Raw genomic sequence first — 24,129 nt, 5'->3', positions numbered from 1 at the left:
AAGCACACATGTTTACAATAGTTTATTTTTATTTTTTTGATCGTAAAACAAATTTATTAATGGGTTTCATAGTGGCATTTAATACATAATATTTATAACAACAACGGACTAGTTTTAAAGTGTTAAAGGTACAGGTACATGGGAGGGCTTGACTGTTCTAACATCATTAAACCAACAATGCTGTATAACATCTTCAACAGTAATACGGGCTTGAACATTTCGGTCAAGCATTCGATAAATAAGATCGACAGGTTCCTTCGACATCTCGAAAGGAATTCTCAACTCCCCGTCTAATATTTCCTCAATATTGTAAAACGGGTTTTCGCGGTAAACGATTGTATAAAGTAAAATACCCAAAGCCCAAACATCCTGTTCTTTACCCATATATCTTTCTCCTTTTAACAGTTCAGGGGCAGCGAAACCCACTGTTCCCCGAAAAGTATCAAAAGGTCCTTTTCGAGTGAGACTTGAGCTCCCAAAATCAATTAATCTGGCAACTCCTGATTGCTCCAGAATTATATTTTCGTCCTTTATATCCCTATGTACTATATCAAAAGTATGCAAATGACCAATAGCTAAAGCAATTTGATAAAAAATAGCCTTACACTCAACTTCCGATATTGAAGATCTTACTTCAATATAATCAAATAGATCAATTCCTGGCATCTGTGGTTCTGTTAACAAATAATAATTATCGTTATCCTCAAAAAAAGATATCATGTTCACAATATTTGGATGTGGTTTAGTTTTTAAAAAATTCAAAATGCTTATTTCCATAGGCACTGTTCCGAGCTCCTTATCTCGCATCCAGGAATCCAACAATATCCGGGACTTATTAATAGATTTTAAAATTACTTCATGCTCTTTATGACATTTATAGCTAGCCAGCTTTACTTGCCCATACGCTCCGATTCCTAACTCCTTCACGGTATTATACATAGATATTTTTTGCGGAATATTTTCCCATATTCCGTCACATTGAAATGAAATTTCATCGCTTGTCTCTCTGGGTCCTCCCAAGTCGTTTGTTTCCTCAGACTTTACAGCCTTTTCCAACAATTCAGCCGAACGTTTTGAACTGATATAATTAGAAGCACGATTATCAACAGAATCAAAAATAAGCCATACACCAAAAGCAGGCTCGCTCGGGTAGTCAGACGCAGGAGAAACAGATATAATTTGACAGTCCACCCTGATGCGATGACCATCGGCGTGTACCAACTCGGGACGATCGCCAATGTTAGGATTATATGACTTTATGCGATAGTATGCATGCCTAATATGAAGTTCCGAGACGACTCTTCCTGGGTCTAAGAAACGACTATCTAGCAGTAAATCTAATATTTCGTTAAAATCTGGAAATATTATTGAGATATCACGCATCAATAAGTCGCCGAACCCAAGCATGGATTCAAATATGGCTTCATTCAAAGACACAATTTTTCGATTCCTATTTATAAAAAGTAGACCAGCCGCATAATGAAATATAGTATACTGGTAAGTATTTCCTGATAGTGGATATATCATGCTTGGGCAAATTAGCCCCGTTGACATACGAGTACCCAAATATAAGCGCTCATCCCAAGTCTTTGGTAACTGAGAAGGCAGAAAATCCAAGGTGAGCGGTTCACCGGTTTTCAAATCAATTACAAAGTCGTTATTAGAGAGCTGAAATTCGATATACGATTCTTCGACGAACTCAAGAATCCATATCAATTTACCTGCCTTCTCTTTCACCCAAAAATCCATAACGCGTATACCGTCAACAGTTTTCACAGGAAAAATATCACCGCAGAATAACACGCGTTCATGTTCATTATCTATTGGAAAGGAACTCATTAAGGTGGATAAATAGGAAGAAAACGCTTTGGGAAATATATCAAAAACCTTATGCCGATTTAATTTTGAGCCACTTAGGCCGAAAAGTAAACAAAAGTAATCATTCGCAGACCAAATACTAAAGGTGGTATTATTTGTTGTAGCAATAGCTTGCAGAGGCGTATCTACAGCTGATGATGTATGCTGTTTACCAGGAACAGGTACATAGTATATATCGCCCAGTGATCGACGCTTCTTCGGGCGAGCTGTGAACGGAGACCTGTCCTGTTCATCACCCAAAGCTTCTGTGCTAATTGTATAGTTTCCGAAGAGTTCTTCACCAGTCCGGCGCATCTCTGTTTCAGGGAGCGACTCCCAGGGATTTGTGATATTGAGGTCTAACGGGAGATAGTCATTAATTCCTCCACGGATAATCAAAGGGCTGTAAGAAAATGAGTACCTAGACACGCTAGAGAAGGTTAAGAGTCTTAACCTGGTAGTCGGTGTCAAGCCATTTTCTTTCTTTGGAAATAAGGAACTTGGTGATCGATCAGAACGACCATCGAAGGACCTGTCAAGCATTAGTACCTATTGAATATGTTGAGTAAGATTCGTACCTGGATCGAGAACGCTGAAGCTGTTTTCTGGTTATATGTTTGAAGACGTCTAAAAATTAGCGATTCTACTCGGCCAAGTCCTATAATTTACATACCTTGAGACATCTAAAACGAGTATCCTCTCTAAGAAGACAAAAAACTCACGATTTTCGTGATTTTGTGTGTGCTTTGACAGTGACTGAAAATAAATTCGGTTTGAAGCCACAAGTTGATATAAATACTCAAGTAATGAAAATGGTTATTAAAAAATGGGAAATAAAAATGAATAAATCAAACAAATTTAAGGGTAATTGAATGGCTCAACTTGGCTTTATGTAGGTGCTAATAGTATGTACGTAAAAGAGTAAATGACAAAATCGCTGAGATTAGATATCGAGTTCTTCCTACATAATATATAATAAGACGACTATGCCATAAATGGAATTGTTTTTATTGTAATAATTAGCTTAATCAAATTTCAAAAAAAAAAAAAAAAAAAAAAAAAAGGGCGATACAAAAATTGGGGCATGCACACTGTACGAACGAAAGGTAGAGATTCCTCCCAGAAAACAAGAGCTACGAACTTGCTCTTGCTAAATAAAAATTAAACAAATCCAAAAAGACTACAGATTTCGCAAGAGAGGCAAAAGAAGACAAGGAACGAAAGCTAAATAAAACCATTGGTACATACGTATAGATATAGAGGACATAAATCAAACATCTATTAGAGAAATATATCTTAAAAACAAGGGAAAGACTCAATAGCTTGTGCGATACTTTCATTTGTAGCAATGCCCCGAAAGGAGTGCTCCAAACTAAATCCTTTTGAGAGTTGAAGGCTGTTGAGCAATAGTGTACTAAGAGGAAAGATGACTAAAAGAAACATATGTGAATAACAAAAAAGATAACGAATCAAAAAAAAAATTGAGCATCGTTAAGGAACCATATTCTCAAGACCAACATTATAAAGCTTTCAATTCCTTCAAAGTCTTGACAAATTCGTCAACATTCTTTACCATAATACTTTGACGCTTAGATACTGGCTCTTCCACAGAAAGCGTCTGTAGTCTATTCTCAATGGGTACTCCAAGATCTTCTGGGGTCAACTTTCCAAGAGGTGCTTTTCTGGCTTTCATTACCTTAGCCAGATTGGCAAATCTTGGAACGTTTAAGCGAAGGTCTGTGGTAATAACAGCAGGTAATGGACTCGAAAGTGTTTCCGCACCACCGTCAATTTCTCTTGTGACAACAACTTTATCACCTTCAAATGCAACCTTGCTAGCACTGGTAAACTGAGGCCAGCCAAGCATAGCGGCAAGCATTCCTCCTGTCTGATGAGCATCGTCGTCGATTGCTTGCTTTCCAAGAATTACAAGGTTACTCTTTTCCTTTTCGACCGTAGCTTTTAATAACTTGGCTACGGAAAGGGGTTCAAGCTCTTTATTTCCTACATCAATCAAAGATGCTCTTTGTATTCCCTTTGCAAGGCTTTGACGAAGAATTTGTTCCGACGCGCTTGGACCTGCTGTTACCACTAGGGTGTCTTCAACTCGATCTTTTTGAGTTTCCTTGATGCGAATTGCTTCTTCAACGGCAATATCACAGAAAGGATTGATCTATTATTCAAGTTAATTATAAAAGCCCTTCTCATTCTTCCAATCCCTCTCAAACACCACTTGTTTGGACTTAAGACACTTACACTCATCTTTTGGCCGGCCAAATCAACACCAGTTTTAGCTGGGTTAATACGAGGTTTTAACATGTAGTCTAAAGTTCTTTTTACGCCGACCAGTACACGCAGTTTTGACATCTTTACGATTCTTGTTAGTGTTTCCTTATAAAGTATGTATGTTGAAGATGGATCGTTAGGAACGAGACGAAATTCCGTTCTCACGTCTCGAACTTGACTTTTCTAAAGATTTTCAAATAAAACAAAAAAAAGGATAAAAGGGTATACTTACTCAATTATTGTGGTAATCCTTTGCCATAATTCATATTGTCCTTTTAAGATGACACGAGAGAATTAATACTCGTGTATTTTTTTTTTTCGCTTGGGGGAAATCCAGCTCTTCATTTCATTTGAAAAATCTTCACGATTTTCCTTATTTGCTTTAAAACTTTGTGTAGACTAGCATCTAAACTTCAATTACCAATCTAGTGTTTCAATACAGAGAACAATGATCTATTTCATTGCAACGACAGTTGTTGCTTCTGTATAGTTAAAAAAGAAATAATATATAAAAAAACACCATCTTCCATAAAATTTCTTTCTATTTGCGCATCTTTTACTTTTTTCGTGCTAAAAGGGCGACATTCTCTAATGTAACATCTGAATTCACATAATATACAAGGCGTGTGTTGTAGCCCAAACGCTCGCAATCAAGCTTCCGAAGGGTATTAATGATGTGTTTGCACTTCAGACCTATTTGAACACGCTCCTCATGCGTCAAGCCGCTGTAATGAGTGTCAGCACCACCCGAAGCTTGCATATTCTCTCGAAGACTATTGATGCCCCAACCTGTCATTTGACGGAGTACTTGAAAAGCTTTGACTCCACGAATTCCCCACTTTTCTAGTTGTAAGCGTGAATGCGAAGATAAAGCTTCCCATCGGCAATGATGATGACAGCACAAAGCAATTAAAACAGCTCTCATAGAGGAATTCCTTATACTATTCAATGTAAGATCTGTAGCAGCGCCGCACAAATGCTTGGAGTAAGCAAATTGAGGTTTCTCAGTTCCGGATTCGTTATGCACTTTCTGATCCGCAAAGTGCTGAATTCTAAAATCCTTAATATCAATCTTGCAGCGAACTACTTCAGGAATTGACCAACCATAAATTTGAGAGTCTTTAATTATCCTGGAGTCATGCTTCAGCCGATTGGAATCCCGGTCAATCAGGATATAAACATTGCGCTTGGGTTGACAATGATGCACATAACGAGATAATTCACCACGACCAGCGCCGAATTCAAAGTAAACGCTTTCTGGTGCTTCAAAAAAGGATGCTTTATCCATATGACCTAACAAAGAAGCCTATAAGAATAAAGTTAGTCAATGAAAGCAACGCTATTTTCAGAGAAAGCAGAACGTACCTGTTGAACCGCATGTTTCTTGTTTTTGCATTCGCTCCTAGCAAAGTTAGTACTTGGAATTATCAACCAGTTTTTATCCGGGAGCTTACCATCTAGCATGCATTACAGGATGAAAAAGTACTTCGGTTTCCGGCAAAGGAAGGCTATTACCAACATGCATGAATAGATCGATCCATTCATGAATTTCTTCTTTTGAAAGCTGCGAAAGTTCAAACTGGTATTGCTTTGAGTCATCATCAAGAGGATCCAAGTTCAAATCTTGATGATAGTACGGTTCCGTTCTTTGTATAGGTCTCGCGTTACATCGTTTCAAATGATAGCTCATTCGATGTCTCGCGATGGTGTGTTTGGGATCAAGAAGGCAAGGAATTTGTTCCAAATCCTCCTCTGTAAAATCTTTTTGTTTCGTTTTAAAACCCATTCGATCTTTCGTTTAAACAAAAAATAAGATAATTTATAAGTATACAAATTAAACCGTAAATGTTTTTAGGCGCCTAGAATCCAGTCTAAAAACTCCAAATTCTTTTATTTTTTTCTAATTCGTATTTAAACCCGCCAACGGCTTTTTTTTTGTCCAAAATATTTGAGTATCCTAACAGTTACTTTTTAAATAGAAATGTAAAGCATGTATCCTCCCATGGAAAAGCTTTCCGCAAATCTGAGTGTTTTGGAGGAGAATGCGATTTTGTGCTTCTGCTCAAAAGCAAGCCTTTTCTGTTAGAATTATAATCAGATTAGGAAAACAAATAAACAATTGTAGAAACACATGTTCCATTATGAAACGGATCGCAGAAAGTCGTTCAAGCACTACAAATCTTCTTCGCGTTTCGATCGTAGCATTATCGCTAGTGGTGTTCGAAAAATAAAGAAAAAAAATTAAAATTGTAGAGTTCTCTTATTGCTATATGACAACCACATTACTGTTCCATGCCTGGTTAAGAGAGCATACACTGAAAGTAATTTAATCCTCCACATATTTGGGGCGTTAGTACTTTATCATTTTAGTTAATCCTTTTTTTACTTGTTCAGATAATTGGAAATAAGGTATAAACTCTGATCCATTTGAAAGAGTTCGCCCTAACGCATCAAGCTCATCTCAGAGCCAATTCACCTTGCTTTTCATAGAATTTTGCTTTCAACGGATTCTATACTCACACAAGAACATTGTTTTTTTTAGAACAATGAGTACAGTCCTTGGAAAGCGAAAGAATGTAAATTCATCTGCTTTTGATCAATCGAAGCGCATTTCTGTTGAGACAAGACCTTATGAGAACGGTATCGCATCCCTGTATCCAGATTGGTTAAAGGGAGATTATTATCATGTTTTCCCTCTTTTAAAAAGGTTACATTCTGATATTTCTAATGGTAAGCTCCACGTAAACAAATCGTATATGGAACGTTCAAAATTAACAGACAATAGACCTTTCCTTAACTGGAACCTGTTACCCCGATTTGGGATATGTATTGCTAAACTCTAAAAACGCTTGCTATGTGTTTAGTTACCAACATTCCCAGACCTTAAAAGACCCTCCTACAATTACCTTTCCTTTGCCTGAAGAAAGCGACGCCGATGCTCCTGAGCTTAATCCACTTACAGCTATTGTTTCTTCAGACATCCCCGATAGAGATCCAGGTCTTTTAATTTTAATGCCCGTAAGTGGACGTATTGCCTATTGGACTTGTATAGGAAATGCTCTCGCTCAACCCATAGTGAAACCTCAGGGAATGGAAAGTCAGTTTAAACTATCGAGTAATGAGTATTGCTTACGGCTCTATTGTGCGAATCCTTTTCTATACATTGTATCCACAAACTATGGTCGACTTCTGTCCATTAGTCTACGCGACTCCTCTGGTCTACCAAAAATTTGTTTGAATACAGTGGCCTCTCATGGTGGATTGTTGTCCAAGTGTCTTGAAAAGTTAAGAATAAAAAATCCCTTTGCTTCTTATGCCGTTTCTATCATGTCACCTCCTCTTTCGTCCTCTTTTCGACACCTTTTATATGTGACTGATTCTTCGGGTTTAGTGGATATTTATAATTTGAAGGATGAAACTATGGTATGTTATTTTATCTAAAAGTATACATTTCTAACAGAAGTAGCACGTTCGCGTTGACCTTACCCCTACTTTTTTAAAGGTCCTAGAAGAAGCTGAAATGATTCCTGAAGATTTCCTATTTCTCGACTCCGCAATCACATCTCAAGATGGTGACTCAATAACCTTTCTCTGCTCTTGGAAATATGGGTTAAGATACAAGTATTCTCTTTACACATGTGATTTTTCCAATATAGCAAATCCTCATCTAATGTTTGTTCATTCCTTAGGCTATACTTCCTCAAAAAAGCAACGGTTAAAAATACAATATGCCTCGTTCGGACCATGTTTCATTCTTGTGTCCCCCAGTGCTGTAATAATCTTAAATACCCGCATGGATTTGGATTATAATACAATGTATTGTTATCGGGAGGACGTTATTCGGTTCAAATCCGATATTTCCGGTGGTATCATAGCGTCTGGATGCAAACAACTCTCCTTAGGTATAAAATCATCGCACGCTAATCCAAAGCTTTCTTGTTTGGTTGTTACATCCAAAACTGGTGTTACTGAAATTGAAATTCAAGATGATGCTCAACAATTAGATGCTGTTGAATCCTTGAAAAGGAAAATTGAAGAAGCAGTCTTTTACGGATATGTATATGAAAATCCATTGGATTTCAGTTGGAAAACAATTCCCAAACTTAAGGTTTCTGAAATTGAAAGACTTATTTATTCAATCGGAAAAGAAATCTTAACGTCTTCTTCTTCTCACTTACCTCCTGTGCTGCCCTCGTTAATACAGCATTTGGATTTAAGATTAACCTATTTGAACAATTTGGTTCGCTACGTTAAAGACATTCCCTATGATATAAGTGATGGATTGCTGTTTTCTTTGCGTATCTTAGGTGAGAAGTGCAATGCCGCAAGATCTCTTTGGGCAACTATCGATTTAGAGATGAGCACCGCAAGTCGTTCGTTGATTTTCCAAAGGATCATATTTAAGTTGGGGAAGGAGACCCAGCTAGATAAATCTGTTCGGAATTGGTTCATGCAGAGTATTGATAACATAGAGCAACTTATAATGCAAGCTCATAATTTTTGTGTTGACTCTGCCTCAAGGGTTCAAGAACTTCCAATTGAAGTCATGAATGTTATACTAGAGTCCAATGAGATTATTCTGGCTATTTTATCATCGGCGTTGAGCTATCGTGTCGAGACTCATGGTATTTACGATATTAGCGCTGACTCTTTTGAAAAGGAAGTACCATGGACTTCTACGCCAGATGTTTTGACGGCTCTTACACGTCAATTTGAGCTTACAAAGTCTGCTTTATTTCAATTCCAACAAGGGGAGCGGGATTCTGGAAAAGAACTACTTTCGAAAGACAAAGATGTTGTCAGAAATGCTTTATCGAACATGCAGGTTCAACTCGTTGTATTGACTGAAGTATGTTTTAATGCTTATGCCGAAAGACTCGGCTGGTTAAGTGAAAACGAGAGCGATAGAATCCATGAAAAGGAGTTAGAAGAAGCATTTACAATGAATAGAAAATTTTGGATTCAAACTTTGTTTGAGATTGGCCAGGGCAAAAATGCCTTGCGCGTCGCTGAGAAATATCGAGACTACCGGTCAGTCGTAGAATTGTGTTATCAATTCTTTGCGAAAAAAGAACTTGACAAGCAAATTGATGGATATCTTTTAAAGTTTGGTAAAGAATTTGCTTTCGTCTTGTATGATTTTTATGTGGAAAAAGGAATGTCGGTGGAATTATTGAATAGCGATAAACATAAGTCAAATTTCCTTACAGAATACTTTACTTATCGAGGCTATAATGAAGTGTCATGGATGCACGATATGCGGGATAAAAATTACGAGCTTGCCTCACATAGATTATTACAACTGGCCAACAAAAAAGAAAACTTGGTTGAAAAGAAGGAAATTGAGCTATCTCTAGGAAAAATATTCTTGTATGCAAATCCGAAGGGTCCGGCGAAATCCAAGGATCTTGTATTGGTAGAACAGAAATTAGAACAAATTCACATCCAAAAAATGATTGAAAAGACGATCATGCCTGTTGTTCATCGCCTTCAGTTACAGGGGAAAAAATACCATCTGGTGGAAGCAACTATTGAGGAAATAACGGATGGTAAACCTATTCCCGTCCTTGCTCGGCAAGTGATGCACCGAGTAATCAAATGTTTGATTGATCATCAAGTCATAGCAGTTACCGAGCTGATTGAATATCTGAGCTTCTCTTTGTATAGAAAAAATGAACTTCAAATGGACGATATGACAGATTATTATTTCGCATTGCGTTTATTGCTAACTACAAGGTTGACAGATGAAGCGAAAAGGTTTTTTGAAGATACAATTTGGCGAAGGGCTGTGTTGAACGACAAATGGTCTCAAATTTTAGATACCAAGGACAAGAACGACGCTGCCGTAGAAGCCGAAGTGAGAATGACTGCCTTGTATCAAACCTTACGCTTAACGACGATAAACGGTTTATTTCAAGAAGGTTTGACGAAGCCTACATCTCTTTCATCCTTTGCGTTCGACAAGAACACTTATGGTAGCATTGCCATGATTTACTCGCCGGCAAAATTTGGAGACACGCAAGAAGTAATTAAAGTATTAAATCGTGAAAGCCATCTTTTGAAGCACTATTTAGAGAAAACAAGCTTGAACACTTGGTTCGTTAGCATGTCTCTTAGTTGTGATAGTTTCTAAAAAGGACTTGCGGAATGCCTCCTTGTACAAATTTTTATGGGGTTTCATTTAATAATTATTTTTTCTAGTGTATACTCTTCTTATTATGGATATCGTTCACCTTATATCAATAAAATGTAAAATCAGTAAAAACCGCCTTCTTAAAACAATGTTTTTTTCTCTTTCCTTTTTAAAAGAAAACAAGCAGAAAAATTGAAACTAATGTCTCTAAGCTTCGGTCGTTATTACAAGACCTTCATGGCCCTTTAACAATATTACTAGGAATGCCAGAGTGGGCATATACAACTTACCCTCCTCAAGACACGGTGTTGACAGCCTCGGGACCTCTGAGGTCGTCAACTGCAAGATTTTTCCTGCATTTTTGTTTGTTTCAAATTTATTTTAATGGGCTTAGTTTGGTTTGAGCAGAAACCTCATTTTCCTGTGTTATTAAACCGTCTTTTGTTTGTGCGTAGGAAAGTTTTCGTTGACGAAATCACACACTCGTTTGAAATAAATTAAGATAATAGAAATCTCACTCATCTGAGAAAATTGATAGAATGTCGTCAACGTCGTCGCATTCCAATGTTGTTGGTGTCCACTATAGAGTTGGAAAAAAAATCGGAGAAGGATCGTTTGGTATGCTTTTCCAAGGTGTTAATTTGGTGAATAATCAGCCAATTGCACTGAAATTTGTAAGTGAACTGGAATACGATGGAACCCTTTGTTTGAAAATATTGGTTAACCAAATGTTTGGTTTAGGAGTCAAGGAAAAGCGAAGTCCCTCAGTTACGGGATGAATATCTAACTTATAAGATGTTGATGGGTGTTCGTATGTGCAAGCCAAAAGCTAATAGCGTTCTATAACAAGAGCATTCTGATTAACCGTGTTAGATGGCGTTCCGAATGTTTATTATTATGGACAAGAAGGAATGTACAATTTGTTGGTGATGGATCTTTTAGGACCTAGTTTGGAAGATCTTTTTGATTATTGCGGTCGACGCTTTAGTCCAAAGACAGTAGCTATGATCGCCAAGCAGATGATAACACGCATCCAATCTGTACATGAACGACATTTCATATATCGGGACATTAAACCCGATAACTTTTTGATTGGTCTCAATGGGTCAAAAGTGGAAAATTCAATTTACGCTGTTGATTTTGGTATGGCCAAACAGTATCGTGACCCAAAAACGCATGTTCATCGTCCATACAATGAGCACAAAAGTCTCTCTGGTACAGCACGCTACATGTCAATCAACACACATTTAGGACGCGAACAGTCAAGACGAGACGATCTTGAGTCAATGGGTCATGTCTTCATGTACTTCCTTCGTGGAAGCCTTCCTTGGCAGGGATTAAAGGCAGCCACTAATAAACAGAAATATGAAAAAATTGGAGAAAAAAAACAACTGACTCCTATAAAAGACCTTTGTGATGGTTATCCCAAAGAATTTATGCAATACATGGTGTACGTTCGCAATCTGAGTTATGATGAAAAGCCGGATTATGACTATTTACGCAGCTTGTTTGACAGTTTACTGCTGCGTTTGAATGAAACTGATGATGGTGAGTTTGACTGGTCACTAATTAACAACGGGAAAGGATGGCAGTATAGTGCTGTAAAACAACATGCTGCTCATCACCGTCATGCTCAAGAGGTTGCTAAGCGGCAAGCTGCTGTTCCTCAGTATACCAGAAGTCGCCATAACTTGCCACAGCCGAGTCCAAAGCAATTATTAGTCAGTCCTCCTTATCCATCAGTCCAGCCTTTGCGAAATGAACCCAATAGAAACGGAAGATTAGGTTCTTCTACCGCTGCTCTTCAATCTCAACCAAAGTTGCCCCCAAGTTCCAGTGGTGGGCAGCAATACGGTCAACTGGGAACACAAAGCGAACATCAACGGAAGAGTAATGAACTATCTCAAAATGCTACTCCAAAATCTTCTTCCAGGAAGAAATTCCATTTACGTTTACTTTCATGTTGTGTTGCAAAACCTAAGTAGCGATAGTTCGCCTTTAGATTTGCAGCCAAAAAAACCGAAAGGCTTTTTATTTATCTTTAGCTGCTTGAAATTTGATTGACGAGTATTCATCGATTTAGAATACCCTTTTTAGCCTTTGAGCAATCTTGTACGTTCTTTGTACATATTGATATATGTCTTTTTAAAGTTGACAGTCGTCTTATTTTTTTTACCCGTTTTCCTCATCTAATTAGCTTAATTAATAATCCCAACTATGTTTTGTAAACTAGTGGATACCTGTTTTAGTGTTTGAAAAAATGAATGCATTTCTCGGACTATGATTGCCTTTTTCTTTCGTAAAATGAATTTGTTTTAGCACAAAAAATATTTCATGTTTTTAAACTAGTAGACATCTGCAGTACTAAATATATGTTCAAAGAAACATAATTATTGGTCTTTTGAGCAATATGAAAACAAATTAACAGCTTCCAAGTTTTATGTCGTATATTTTTTTATCACTGATTAAGAGAAACGTACGCGCCTTAAAAGTTTTCCCGTAAAAACTCGGGAAAATGGGTATCAAAAATTAACTGTGGAGGGGTATGTCCGTATAAGAAAGCACCGTCTAGTAATAGCATTCATTTAGGACCATCATCAACATTAATTATCCAACCATTCTAAAAGTTCTGGGGTGAAGTACGTTAAAACCAAAGAAGCACCAGCACGCATAAAGCCATGCATGGTTTCCATTACGTGCTGCTTTAGTCCAAAGACGCCAGCATTGGCAGCGGCGTGAATTGTAGCAAATTCACCGGAGACTTGATAAGTTGCAATAGGATAATCCTCGGCCAACCTTGCAGCCTCTGCTAAAACGTCTAAGTAAGGAGTGCCGGGTTTGACCATGATACCATCGGCACCTTCGCGCAAATCACGGAGAATAGCTCTACGAGCCAGGCCACGAGCATTCATAGGAAGTTGATAACATTTTCTGTCACCGAAACTGGGAGCGCTACCGGCAGCATCTCGAAAAGGGCCAAAGAACCCAGAAGCAAACTTTGCAGAGTAAGAAATGACAGCGACACGATGAGAAAGATCCAATTCCATGAACTTTGACTTGATGGCTTTAATTCGACCATCCATGCAATCACTAGGAGAAATTATATGGGCGCCTGCCAAAGCATAATTACCACTAACTTCGGCAATTCTTTCAACGGACTTTGCGTTATTGACAGTTCCATCATCATAAAGAATGCCGCAATGACCATGGCTTGTGTATTCACACAAACAGACATCACAGGCTACAACCAAATCAGGGAATAGTCTACGGATTTCTTTAACGGCTCTTACAACAGGACATTCGTTTGAATCGGCGAGAGAACCCCTGGAATCCTTTTTAGAAAAATCTGTAATAACGCCAAACAAAATAACGCTGCGAAGTCCTCGTTCAACAAGAGGGCCAAGAAACTCTTCAAGACGATTTACACCCCATTGAAATTGATTAGGCATGCTGGGAATCTCTGCTTTGGCGTCATCTTCATCTGTAATGAAGATTGGGTACATTAATGCAGACTTTGTGATGGAACGCGTAGCTTGCCATTCTCGGAATAGTGGATGGGAATATCCAGCATGCAAAAGGGAGTTAATTTCAACAGACATTGTTCTATGTTTTCAAAACTTATCAAGACGACAATCCTTGGTCGGATGTGAGATTCTTAAAGATTTTATATGAAAAAAGAAAAAAAAATAAAGAAAGAATCAAATCGGGATCGTATCAAACGATTATGGAAGATTATGAGATTGGTCCTAGAATGGTTGAGGTATGGACTGACATGTTGGAACATAAAGGTTAACAATCCATATACCAATGGACATTGCGATGTAAAACTTCATTTTTCAGAGGAATTATTGGAAAATCTTCTGTTATTTTCCCTTGGCAGAGATTCCTATAGGTTGCCTAAAGCACGATTGGGGAATTAAACCAAAGACAGCAATGCAATTAGTACATCCATCATTACTTGTGCTTTTTTTACTTTCTCATTAAAAAAATCAAGAAGATGGTACATCACAACAAAGAGCGGATTGCTCTGCGTGGTATATAGTCAAAACAGAAAACCAAATATTTTGGAATGAAATCACGGGGAGCAGGAACGAAAATAAGCTGAAATCTTTTTTTTTCTCATACAGTATTCGTGTCTTAGCTCTTCATCTATTGATTTGAGAAAGAGTCGGATGGCTGCTTCTCATCAAGGGTATGAGGAACTCGAACTAGAGCTTCCGTATTTTGAGAAGCTAATTGTATGGATTCAAAAATCATAGGCCAGTTTTGTAAAACTGTAGACACAGCTAAGTACGAATGGTCAGCAAAAGGAATCAAATTTGACTTCAGTAAATTAGACCGGTCATTCAATCAAGAAAAATGAATTTGGAGAAATAAAGAATAGCAATGATAGAGATACTATAGCCATAGAAATCATTACAACGTTTACAAGTAGCGGTCTTCTCTGCGTAGCCTGAAACTCCTCATAAATCGAAAGAGATCAATCATCGGAGACGAAGACGGAAATCAAGAGCCTTCATGGCACCGTAATTCATGTTGATTGAAAGAAACTGGGTTCGAAAACATACCTTCACTACCATCATTCAAAGTCTCCAGTCTTTCGGCTAAAAGTTCCAATTTTTTAGACATTTCTTGAGAAATCTCCTTTAATTTACATATGGAAGCATATTCTTTTTCTTTTTCAGTAATTCGACTATTCAACATGGTTGTAAGCGTTAAAAACAAATATCGACTCTCCAAGTAGAAAACAGCAACCTCTGAAGCGATACTTATTTTTAAGAAGCCGTCGGTTGAGCGGATTTTCTTTTTCAAAGAAATTATAACACAGAAATGGAGGCAGTCTCTCCAGCTTGCAAGGCATTGAAAATCATATAAAGCAGAATCCATCGAGAAGCAACTTGATATTTGCAAACATTGTTTTTTTTTTAAAAAAAAAAAATTAAGAATTGAGCCTCATGAGTTTATAGGCTCCATCCTGCACGTTTCCTTCTATGCTTACTGGCGTTAGAACAGTGAGTTCTATGGCTCATGCTCTTACTCTCCAAGCCCTTTTCTTTCGTTTTGTTATTGAATAATTAATTTTCAAAAGAAAATCTCTCCATATGTGAAAATGAATAAGGGAGTCACGGTGAACATAAGCTAAAAAACTATTACAAGTACACAATTGCAATGTCCCAATTCTTTATTCTTTAGGATATTGAAAGCAAGGTGTTGTTCACATGAAGATTAATTGTCCTACTTCTCATGATGTTTGCTGCCCAATATATCGAGGGTAAATTTATCCTGACTATGCCTGGAAGATGGGTTGGCAATAGCATTTAAAACTTTCAATGCTTTCTAGACTCTCTATTCAGACTCATTTCCTCATTCTTTTCCTCCTTTTGAGAACTCTTCGAGTCAATGTGTTGGAATTAAATCAATGGCATGAGGTATATTTTGCTTAGCAATCGTGCCAGTAAGGATTTTTCATGCAGGCCATTCCATATATCATCCTTCATTTATGCACTCTTGCTTTCTATTTTGAGAAAGCCATAACTCATTAATAGCACATATGGCCAACTGCACGATGCAATTCGAGTGTGCCCAAAATGAAGCCAAATTTTGGTCCATTTTCTCTTATATTGAATGAATATATGTAAATTTTTCGCTTTATTTCATTTGAAAGCTTGCATAGGAGAAGAATTTACGCTTTTCCCTGTAAGAGATGGCCAACAATACGTTCACGAGAAGCGGCGAGTCGTAAAAGAAAAGAATGAGATCTCCTTTATTAAATAAAAGGAACAGTCTAATTTGTTCTCTGTATTTCTAAACTCACCTTTATCCCAAAACAGTCAAGTCGCAACTGATCCATCTACCTAAACCTATAGAAACGACTTCCATTCACAATGAGCTGCGTAAGTCGGTATTTTGTCAAAAGAAATTATCATTAACAATTAAATTCAGCCTCTAAATTCTGTAATACTTGAAGAGATCTGTACTGATGCTGCAAAGCCTGTGCTTGAAGCAACTGAATATGACGGTGAGAAAAGCGCCGAAATGAATCAAGCTGTTATTGTACGTGAGCCAAGAATGAATTTGAAATTGATAAAGGTTCTAACTGTTTTAGTATGGCGTTTTGAATGCCCTCAATAAGAAAACCCAGTCTTATAAATGGGTTGTTAGTTCTACATTAGTCCAAAAGTTACCCGACGATCATCCTTCTCGTGGTGTGCATGCCGCTCATGCTGCCTGTTGGAATGTTGAAAAAGATGGAATGACTACAATTAAAGAAACCGGCCAAGCCGTTGATGTGATTCTGAGTATCATGTGGATTTCCATTTGATTGTAGCACCCTGATGGTCTTCCTTCTTTTTACGTATTTCATTTCGTTAGGACAATCTTTTTCCAAATTTCCCATAACAGACAGATTCTCTGCTCCATCAGATATCCTCATGAATGCTACGGTATGATGCCCACTTGATGATCTGTTGTTCAGCTTTCAGTTCAACTTTTAAAGTTTTATAAAATCATGTTACTCATTTACCTTTGGATTTAACAACGCTCTTTTTCATTCAGTAGAAATTGGAACTTGACCATTTTGATCTCCTGTTCAATTTGAGCTACGAGTTTCTAAACCAAAGTAATTGAATAGAATCGCTCTCCTATCGTTACAATAATAGACCAACTAATTTAACAGATTTTGTAAAACCCTTGCCTATTCTACTACTAATTCAGTTCACCTACCCACATACTACTATGAAGGTGAGCAAGACAGAATTATGATTATAAGCGAAAGATCGAACACTAAGCAGCTTCTGAAACCGTTTTGGAACGATTTATTAGATAAAAAAGAAGTTTCTGCCATTGCAGAAGGAGATGCTACTGTGAAACTTGTAAGTTTGATCGAGCTCGTCAAACGTCGATGCGAAGAACAGAATATTTCCGTTCGTCAATCAACCTCTGTTCTTCCTAGTATCCGGACTTTGGGGAATGGACTGGAAAAAGAAACAAGCTCTAAACCGAAGCTGAAAATTGGCCTACAGGTCATTGAGGAAACAAGTTAGACTATCGGTGAATATACGTATTTTAATGTTTTAAATAATCACTCATCTTTCAGATGGTACGTTCTGAAGTTAAAAGCAAACAGCCTGTAGAAAACTATTTAGATGAAAGATTTACTGGTTTATCCCTACACTGGAAACAAGCTTCAGCTACACACTCATTTTCGTTGGTCAAATAGTTTTAACTATAAAAAGCACCAAAGAAGTGTGCTTTGTGAATGATGCCTTGGTAAAAGGGTTGAGGGAGCAGAGAATACGCATTCGGGCAAGGTTGAATTACAGTGTTCTGTCTTTCGGGCTTGTCCTCCTATGAGATGCAAAAAAATTGTCAGGAAAGCATCTTGAAGATTTCACTCGTGTTTTTCCTTGGTGACATGGTTCCATAGTTTGAATTGAACTTTGAGAACCGGTAACTTGGCCAGGCAAATGAGGTTTCTCCATAGGGCGCTTTCCATGACATGCATGAGAACGGAGTTTTTAAGGTAGAGATTGAGCCTTAGAGATCTAAAGGTTTCGTGCAACATAATTTCACTGTCTCTATGATACGACCTTGTAACAACTGACACAAACATGGATTTCCAAAAAATACGATGTTAATTAACAGGAATTAAATATAGATCTGAGGTAAATAAATTAGGAAAATAGTAAAGGGAGGATCTATATCTAATATCTCTCGACAGCATGAAGCACAAGAGGAATCACGACTTTTTGTCTCTGGGAACGCATTTATCCATGAAATGAAAGGTTATATTATAAATCAGTGATAAATGTTCCTCCTTTACCGCTGTTATATGTTCGTACCCATTCCAATGCGGAAACAAAAGATCCAGATTGTCGCTGAACTCCACCTACTACAACAATAGCGGAATCGAGGGTTTTAATTATAAAAAATTTTTTTTTAAATAAAGTGAACTGACCTGGTTGCATTTGATTCCAATCACAGTTGTCGTTGGAAACATCAGCTTTGGATTGGTTCAACCATTGTTGTAGAGGCATCAAGTTATAGAGAAATATCTTTTTATCATTAATTAAAGTCCATGCATGTTCAAACGCTCTGGTAATATTGTATATTTGTCTGCTTGTCATTGACTCCCAGATAATGCGAGCGCTTTCTGGAGATATCTTTCGAGCCCAACTTGCTGTGGGAATTGGAAAAGCACTCTCACTTTGTTGATACTTTCCTAAATCTGTCAGGGTTCCATAAACTGTTGGTTCTAAGTCGGGTCTTGAATTTGATCTTTTGTAGAGGGACTGTTGCAATACTGAATTTAGCATTGATGAGGCTCCCTTTGCAAGTTTGTCTCTGAGATCATTATAATGCTCATCTCCATGAAGCGGAAGTATACCCTGAGCGAGCGCCCTTCCTCTGTCAAATTCCGTTGTGTCCATCCTCTGAATTGTAACACCAGCTTCAGTATCGTCATGGAGAATCGTTGAGTATATAGGGCTTGCTCCTCTGTATTTTGGAAGAAAAGAGGGATGGATATTAATCCCACCGTGAACTAATTGACCCAAAATTGATTCTGGAATAAAGCGACCAAAACTAGCAGAGACAGCCAAATGGTCATCGGGTTTTAACTGAAACCCATCCCATCCTTTTTTCAATACAATACATTCAATCCCAATTCTTTTTGCTTCTGTAGCAGCTGCTGGTAATGAAATAGGATCTCTTCCTCTAGGCCTTTTCCCCCCAGCACTTACCATATGTATCCTTTGGGCGCAACTTGCTAATTTATGAAGAATAGGAATTGAAAACTCATCTGTACCAAAAAAAACGACATTTAATGGAAGTTTTGAAGGCATTACTTTATAATAAATTCTTCAATGGTGCTTGTGGAACAATTATGTATCCATCGGTGTCAACCCAATGGATCGGTTCAGATGCTCTGGATGTATCATCCTCCTGTTCTTGGAAGCCAGAGAAATGAGCATACTAATTCTGTTGAAGTAAACAAAGACAAGGAGCTGGAACCACTTAAAAATCAAATCGCTCTTTTCCATGGAATGTATGGTTTCTCTTCTGATACAAGAGATATCCTTGATGAACAGAACAATGAAACTTCTCTAGAGCATTCAAATGGGAATAAAAGTTATGTATACAATCTCTTTGAACAATTCAAGTGTATATCAGCAGAGACGACCCTGGCGCGGAAGCTATTAATTAAAAAGCCATCTTCAGATTGGGTCCCTTCTTCAAGAAGGCGAAATGGAAAATTTGACATGATACCAGAGGAACCTCCTTCTATCTTTTTAGCTGTGACGAAACCTTGTCCTTCAGCTGCTACTCTCATTTTAGCGGTCACAGCACTTTGGAGCCAATATCAATTGTTTTATGGTGATGAATGGGTCAGTCAGATGAATAGTTCAGATGTTTATGAAGCTTTTGATAGATGGTGGACCGCTAAACTGTCTCCTTTAGAGTGTGGTGGATCCATTCTACGCGCCATGGATGTGATAGCAGTTGGTAGGCCGCTTGAAAGTGAGCAGGTCGCCCTTTTAAATGAGTTATATTTAGAGAAAAAGGACTTTGTGGGCTCTTTATTGCTGTATATCCCGTCAGCGTTTCAACCGCACATAGTTTACGAGCAAGGACGGCGTTTACAGCTGAAAGTCCGCAATACCTTTATCATGTACTGTATGAATGAATGTCAAAATCTTCTGGAAGGAGAAGAGTATTCGCATTTTTTTGGTTTTCTTTCGTCCTCAGATTTACACTCCGCTGGATCCGAAAATCATGATGAAGATACACATTGGGAATTAAGTGTTAATTGCGTTTTCAGAAAGCGACAAAAGCGGATACTCATAATTCGATGGAGTCGAGCTAATAGAAATTATTGTGAGCAGAAAAACAATGAAGATTTCATGGTAAAAAATGCGACGGTTGATGATGATAATGAACTACAAAAACGACTATGGGAACAAATTTACGAAACGCAAACAAAGCATGACCATGACCATGATCAACATGGCGGAGGATTCAAAATAAAAGATAAAAAAGGCAATCTAACTGATGATTTTTGGTATATAATCATTCACAGTTCTACCGGTCTAGCACATGTTCACACCGACTTTCCAATACAGGACGCGCAACATATTTGGGTACATATTGATGATATTCTAGGCAATCAAAATCCCAATGCTAGTCGAATGACACATAGCAATCGGGGATATTGGATTGCGCTGCGGCATCAAACGTTGAGGCGTCCTGTGAAGGCTTTGGAAACAGATAGAATTGGACAAACTGATGACAAAAGTGAGAATGAAGATTCCAGTCTTCAAGTGTCTGCTGAGTCTTTAATAAATCAAACAGCAGCAGGCGATACCTGGCAAGGCGAGAAGCTTACATATTTGTTAATAAGTAAGGCAAAACGCTGGAGCAGTCTAAATGAGACAACGGGAAAAGTACTACGATTTATAGACGAATTCTCAAGTTATATACTACGTGACATGGAAACTCGCTAGTGTCGTAGTATATTTAACGATAATGAAACCGCAGAAGATATATGAACAACTTATTGAAGCGTATTGCAGCACTACCCTTTTAGCTTGGTTCTACGAAGATTTACATATAGGCAAACTAACTACTAAAATACTGAAACTTGAAGTCTAAGTATGGACGCATTAAAAACTCAAAATAAATGTGCATTTGTCTTTTATCTACAAGTTTTTAGCGACGGTAGCTGGGTTAAGCTTCTTGCCATCACGGTTGTAGCGCACACGAGGAGGGGGAGTGCGAATACGACGGCCATCGCGAGAGCGGACACGAACCACACGAGAGTGAATAGCGCAAGAGACACAGTATTGCAACTTGACGTACAACTTGGGGATGGTGTACTCGCTGTATACAGAAGCCTCGGACATGTCACGAATGGCAGCAGTTTCAACCATGTTACCTAAAACGTTTAGTATCGTAGTCTTAATGTGTTCTGCATTGCACATCGACTTTCTAAGCATAGAGAGCCAAAAAGACTCTAATCATGCTAAAAGCCATGTGTGCAACGATTAATGAATCAACTTACGGATCGTCCAGCGCTTGATGGCCTTGTCCTTGGGGACAGCGCGGCTGCAATTGACGCAGCGAACAAACTTGACGTGGCCACGGCCGTGCTTGTTACGTCCGCAATTTCTTCTCTTTTGAGTCATGGTGGTGCAGAGGAAAGGTTTGAGCAGCTTGACGATGTGCTAAATCGTTCCGTGACTGCTTTTTTGGGCAACACAAAACTTTTGGAGAATAAAGAGTTGCAACGAGATATGTCGATTACGTTAGTCAACAAACGTGTGGGATAGAGAAGGTTAGTTGAAAAAGCTGTTTAGCATGAATATTTGGCTTCTTTTTTTGTGATGAAACGAAAATCTGAAAGTATTTTGAATGTGGGTAATATGTAATCTAACCGCTAGGTCGGCCTCGGCAAAGACTTGGTGTCAATCTTAAATTGATACTTCTTACTTTAACTGAAAATACAAAAACACGATGGGAATATGTGCATTGAAATCATTATTGGAATAGAAATAACAGAAAACCAAAGATCCCTATTCAACAAAACGTGTCGACAACGAATTACAAAAGGTGAATAGAATCCAGCCAAAAAATAATCTATTATTTTGGAAAATGCTTGCTACAACCGTGTAGTGACGTCTTTCCAAACAATGCCTCCAGGGGCAGTGCTGCAGGAGCAACGATATTCAGATAAGTGCACGAGAATCTGAATATTCGATCGTATTTGTCCACAACCGCAGAGCAAGCAAGCGATGCCAGCCCAGCAATGCTTTACTTCAACTTCTTCTTGGGACGAAGTTGGTTGGTGTGACCACACTTTTTCTTACGGCAGTTGGTGGCACGAGGAGGGAGACGAGCATAGCACTTACGGCAAATTTGCTTTTCGCAGTTGTGCTTGCTGGCCAAAGCCTTCAAAGAGGGCTCAATGATACCACCACGGAGGCGCAAGACCAAGTGAAGAGTAGATTCCTTTTGGATGTTGTAGTCAGACAAGGTACGACCATCTTCTAATTGCTTACCAGCAAAAATCAAACGCTGTTGGTCGGGAGGAATACCTTCCTTGTCTTGTATTTTGCTTTTAACGTTGTCGATGGTATCGGAAGATTCCACCTCCAAAGTGATGGTCTTACCAGTCAAAGTCTTCACGAAAATCTGCATCTTTGTTTTGCAAGCAACAGCCTCTGGAGACTTTGTGTGTGGCTCTAAACAACTTTGACATCCTTTTCCTCAGTGTGCCTTACCCTCACTGATTCTGTTGTGACTCCAAAAAAGCAGTCACGCATTTTACCTAGTAGATACTTTCGTGGTACCAACCTGTTCTTCCCCTAACCACTCACCACCAAAAATCAGAATGGAAGGATTTAAGCGTTACGTTGAGGTTGGACGTGTCGTTCTCATTAACAAGGGTGAGTACGCCGGCAAGATTGCTGCTATCGTCGACATTGTTGACCACAGACGGGTAAGTGAAAAATACTTAGGTGGATAGAAAGTTGTCCATCTATAATAGAGAGCATACTTTGATACTTGAGATCGACTTTTCAAAAGATAATGCGTGATCATTGTTCATTTTGGGAACTGATTAGGATGAGTAAATTGCAAAGTGAAAATTTCACATTGCAATAGAAAATCTTAATAATTGCCTTGCATTAACTGATACTTAAGTAAATCAACTTTAATAAAGTTGTCCTGCGTACTTGAAGTATTTTCTCAAATTTGGAATGATGTTCTATCAATATCAATTGAACTTCATAGCTAACGTGCTTACAGGTCCTTGTTGACTCTCCCTGCCCCGAGTTGTCTCGCCACGTCGCTCGTATTGGCAGTGTTGTCCTTACTCCTATTGTCATGCAAGTTCCCCGTGGTGCTCGCTCTGGTGTTCTTGCCAAGAAGTGGAAGGCTCAAGAGATCTGCAACAAGTGGAACTCTACTGCCTGGGCTAAGAGCTTGCACGCCAAGAAGGTCCGTAGCCAATTGAACGACTTTGACCGTTTCGCTGTCATGCGTCTCAAGAAGCAACGTCGTGACCAAGTTAATGTTGCTGTCGCCAAGACTTCTAAGGCTTAAAATAGTTGGTATAAGTCTTGACATTGCAATACAATATAAAACATTCGGTTCCATTCTATTTTTGCTCTGTAGATGTAAATTTTTAATAATCCTAGACATTGTAAACTGCAGACTCCTTGTAGTTTGTCTTATACTGTATGTAATGGGCGACAAAGATTACATTAAACTTTTTCGTTTTTCTTCTGTTGTAATTGTTGAAATAACCATTACCATAAATGATGTACTCGAGCATGGATTAATGCTTTAGTCTTTTTGTGTATGACACTTTTGTAGCTGACTTTGTGATTTTTCTGAGTATCCTTTTACCAAATATTCAGTCTCAGGGAAAACATTTTTGTGTCCTTTTTCTATTTAATTTATTTAATTTTCCTACTTGAATTTTTGGAAAGTAATATCTTTTACTCATTGTTATTCAAGTGTAGTGGAAATTGTTGAAATTACTGTTATTGAAACGTGTCCACTTCCCCATTCTATCATCTAGCGCTATTAAAAGGCGCTTCTTTGTTTGGTGTTTTAATTTGTAAATCTTGTTGTTTTATTTGTTTCGTTTCTTTTACTTACTAGGAAAAGTAGTGTTCATGTACTTGCTTTGAATTTCAACTTAACAGAAGACCAAAAGACACACGTCGATCGATCGTACTGTTTAATTCTCTCCTTATTTCAACAGGTTTTCAGCTTCGTAAAACGAATAGAATTCTAGGTTCTTTTCCTCTGCTGCTGATCTCGGTATTTATTGCTTTCTTCGAATACGT

At 38.1% G+C, this 24,129-nt stretch overlaps 15 protein-coding genes across 15 annotated transcripts; 7 read left to right on the top strand and 8 right to left on the bottom strand.

The window, feature by feature from the left end:
• Positions 1–114: 114 nt before the first annotated feature.
• Positions 115–2,540, bottom strand: ppk6 (serine/threonine protein kinase Ppk6; the record flags this gene model as incomplete). Its single annotated transcript, XM_056181156.1, has 3 exons — positions 115–2,389; positions 2,436–2,484; positions 2,531–2,540. The coding sequence occupies 3 exons, from the start codon at positions 2,538–2,540 to the stop codon at positions 115–117; spliced, it is 2,334 nt and encodes a 777-aa protein (XP_056036947.1).
• An 836-nt stretch (positions 2,541–3,376) lies between these two features.
• etf2 (electron transfer flavoprotein beta subunit EtfB) lies at positions 3,377–4,224 on the bottom strand (the record flags this gene model as incomplete). Its single annotated transcript, XM_056181155.1, has 2 exons — positions 3,377–4,030; positions 4,114–4,224. The coding sequence occupies 2 exons, from the start codon at positions 4,222–4,224 to the stop codon at positions 3,377–3,379; spliced, it is 765 nt and encodes a 254-aa protein (XP_056036942.1).
• A 475-nt stretch (positions 4,225–4,699) lies between these two features.
• trm13 (tRNA 2'-O-methyltransferase Trm13) lies at positions 4,700–5,929 on the bottom strand (the record flags this gene model as incomplete). The annotated part of the gene is made up of 3 exons (XM_056181154.1): positions 4,700–5,449; positions 5,509–5,545; positions 5,598–5,929. 3 exons carry the CDS (start codon positions 5,927–5,929, stop codon positions 4,700–4,702), a joined length of 1,119 nt encoding a protein of 372 aa, XP_056036941.1.
• A 760-nt stretch (positions 5,930–6,689) lies between these two features.
• On the top strand, positions 6,690–10,276 carry nup132 (nucleoporin, WD repeat Nup132; the record flags this gene model as incomplete). Its single annotated transcript, XM_056181153.1, has 3 exons — positions 6,690–6,873; positions 6,929–7,566; positions 7,610–10,276. The coding sequence occupies 3 exons, from the start codon at positions 6,690–6,692 to the stop codon at positions 10,274–10,276; spliced, it is 3,489 nt and encodes a 1,162-aa protein (XP_056036944.1).
• Positions 10,277–10,815: 539 nt separating this feature from the next.
• cki3 (serine/threonine protein kinase (CK1 family) Cki3) lies at positions 10,816–12,261 on the top strand (the record flags this gene model as incomplete). Its single annotated transcript, XM_056181152.1, has 3 exons — positions 10,816–10,950; positions 11,018–11,087; positions 11,150–12,261. The coding sequence occupies 3 exons, from the start codon at positions 10,816–10,818 to the stop codon at positions 12,259–12,261; spliced, it is 1,317 nt and encodes a 438-aa protein (XP_056036943.1).
• Positions 12,262–12,879: 618 nt separating this feature from the next.
• On the bottom strand, positions 12,880–13,875 carry hem2 (porphobilinogen synthase Hem2; the record flags this gene model as incomplete). Its single annotated transcript, XM_056181151.1, has 1 exon — positions 12,880–13,875. The coding sequence occupies one exon, from the start codon at positions 13,873–13,875 to the stop codon at positions 12,880–12,882; it is 996 nt and encodes a 331-aa protein (XP_056034942.1).
• A 125-nt stretch (positions 13,876–14,000) lies between these two features.
• On the top strand, positions 14,001–14,260 carry SOMG_02358 (uncharacterized protein; the record flags this gene model as incomplete). Its single annotated transcript, XM_056181150.1, has 2 exons — positions 14,001–14,036; positions 14,117–14,260. The coding sequence occupies 2 exons, from the start codon at positions 14,001–14,003 to the stop codon at positions 14,258–14,260; spliced, it is 180 nt and encodes a 59-aa protein (XP_056035712.1).
• A 165-nt stretch (positions 14,261–14,425) lies between these two features.
• On the bottom strand, positions 14,426–14,980 carry dad2 (DASH complex subunit Dad2; the record flags this gene model as incomplete). The annotated part of the gene is made up of 2 exons (XM_056181149.1): positions 14,426–14,562; positions 14,845–14,980. The coding sequence occupies 2 exons, from the start codon at positions 14,978–14,980 to the stop codon at positions 14,426–14,428; spliced, it is 273 nt and encodes a 90-aa protein (XP_056034938.1).
• A 1,181-nt stretch (positions 14,981–16,161) lies between these two features.
• On the top strand, positions 16,162–16,598 carry dlc1 (dynein light chain Dlc1; the record flags this gene model as incomplete). Its single annotated transcript, XM_056181148.1, has 3 exons — positions 16,162–16,170; positions 16,220–16,330; positions 16,383–16,598. The coding sequence occupies 3 exons, from the start codon at positions 16,162–16,164 to the stop codon at positions 16,596–16,598; spliced, it is 336 nt and encodes a 111-aa protein (XP_056036549.1).
• A 436-nt stretch (positions 16,599–17,034) lies between these two features.
• pop6 (RNase P and RNase MRP subunit Pop6/Pop7-like protein) lies at positions 17,035–17,319 on the top strand (the record flags this gene model as incomplete). Its single annotated transcript, XM_056181147.1, has 1 exon — positions 17,035–17,319. The coding sequence occupies one exon, from the start codon at positions 17,035–17,037 to the stop codon at positions 17,317–17,319; it is 285 nt and encodes a 94-aa protein (XP_056034940.1).
• A 747-nt stretch (positions 17,320–18,066) lies between these two features.
• Positions 18,067–19,119, bottom strand: fmt1 (mitochondrial methionyl-tRNA formyltransferase Fmt1; the record flags this gene model as incomplete). Its single annotated transcript, XM_056181146.1, has 1 exon — positions 18,067–19,119. One exon carries the CDS (start codon positions 19,117–19,119, stop codon positions 18,067–18,069), a length of 1,053 nt encoding a protein of 350 aa, XP_056034941.1.
• A 21-nt stretch (positions 19,120–19,140) lies between these two features.
• SOMG_02353 (Schizosaccharomyces specific protein) lies at positions 19,141–20,778 on the top strand (the record flags this gene model as incomplete). The annotated part of the gene is made up of 1 exon (XM_056181145.1): positions 19,141–20,778. The coding sequence occupies one exon, from the start codon at positions 19,141–19,143 to the stop codon at positions 20,776–20,778; it is 1,638 nt and encodes a 545-aa protein (XP_056034934.1).
• A 195-nt stretch (positions 20,779–20,973) lies between these two features.
• On the bottom strand, positions 20,974–21,459 carry rps2602 (40S ribosomal protein S26; the record flags this gene model as incomplete). Its single annotated transcript, XM_056181144.1, has 2 exons — positions 20,974–21,209; positions 21,336–21,459. The coding sequence occupies 2 exons, from the start codon at positions 21,457–21,459 to the stop codon at positions 20,974–20,976; spliced, it is 360 nt and encodes a 119-aa protein (XP_056034935.1).
• Positions 21,460–22,084: 625 nt separating this feature from the next.
• ubi2 (ribosomal-ubiquitin fusion protein Ubi2) lies at positions 22,085–22,471 on the bottom strand (the record flags this gene model as incomplete). The annotated part of the gene is made up of 1 exon (XM_056183883.1): positions 22,085–22,471. The coding sequence occupies one exon, from the start codon at positions 22,469–22,471 to the stop codon at positions 22,085–22,087; it is 387 nt and encodes a 128-aa protein (XP_056036522.1).
• Positions 22,472–22,664: 193 nt separating this feature from the next.
• On the top strand, positions 22,665–23,377 carry rpl14 (60S ribosomal protein L14; the record flags this gene model as incomplete). The annotated part of the gene is made up of 2 exons (XM_056181143.1): positions 22,665–22,772; positions 23,081–23,377. 2 exons carry the CDS (start codon positions 22,665–22,667, stop codon positions 23,375–23,377), a joined length of 405 nt encoding a protein of 134 aa, XP_056034936.1.
• Between the last annotated feature and the right edge of the window lie 752 nt (positions 23,378–24,129).

The sequence above is a fragment of the Schizosaccharomyces osmophilus genome, chromosome 1 (genome assembly GCF_027921745.1).
Source record: "Schizosaccharomyces osmophilus chromosome 1, complete sequence".
In the NCBI taxonomy this organism is placed as follows: domain Eukaryota; kingdom Fungi; phylum Ascomycota; class Schizosaccharomycetes; order Schizosaccharomycetales; family Schizosaccharomycetaceae; genus Schizosaccharomyces; species Schizosaccharomyces osmophilus.
Note: the sequence above shows the minus strand (reverse complement) of the source record. Positions and strands in the feature narration are given on the sequence as shown.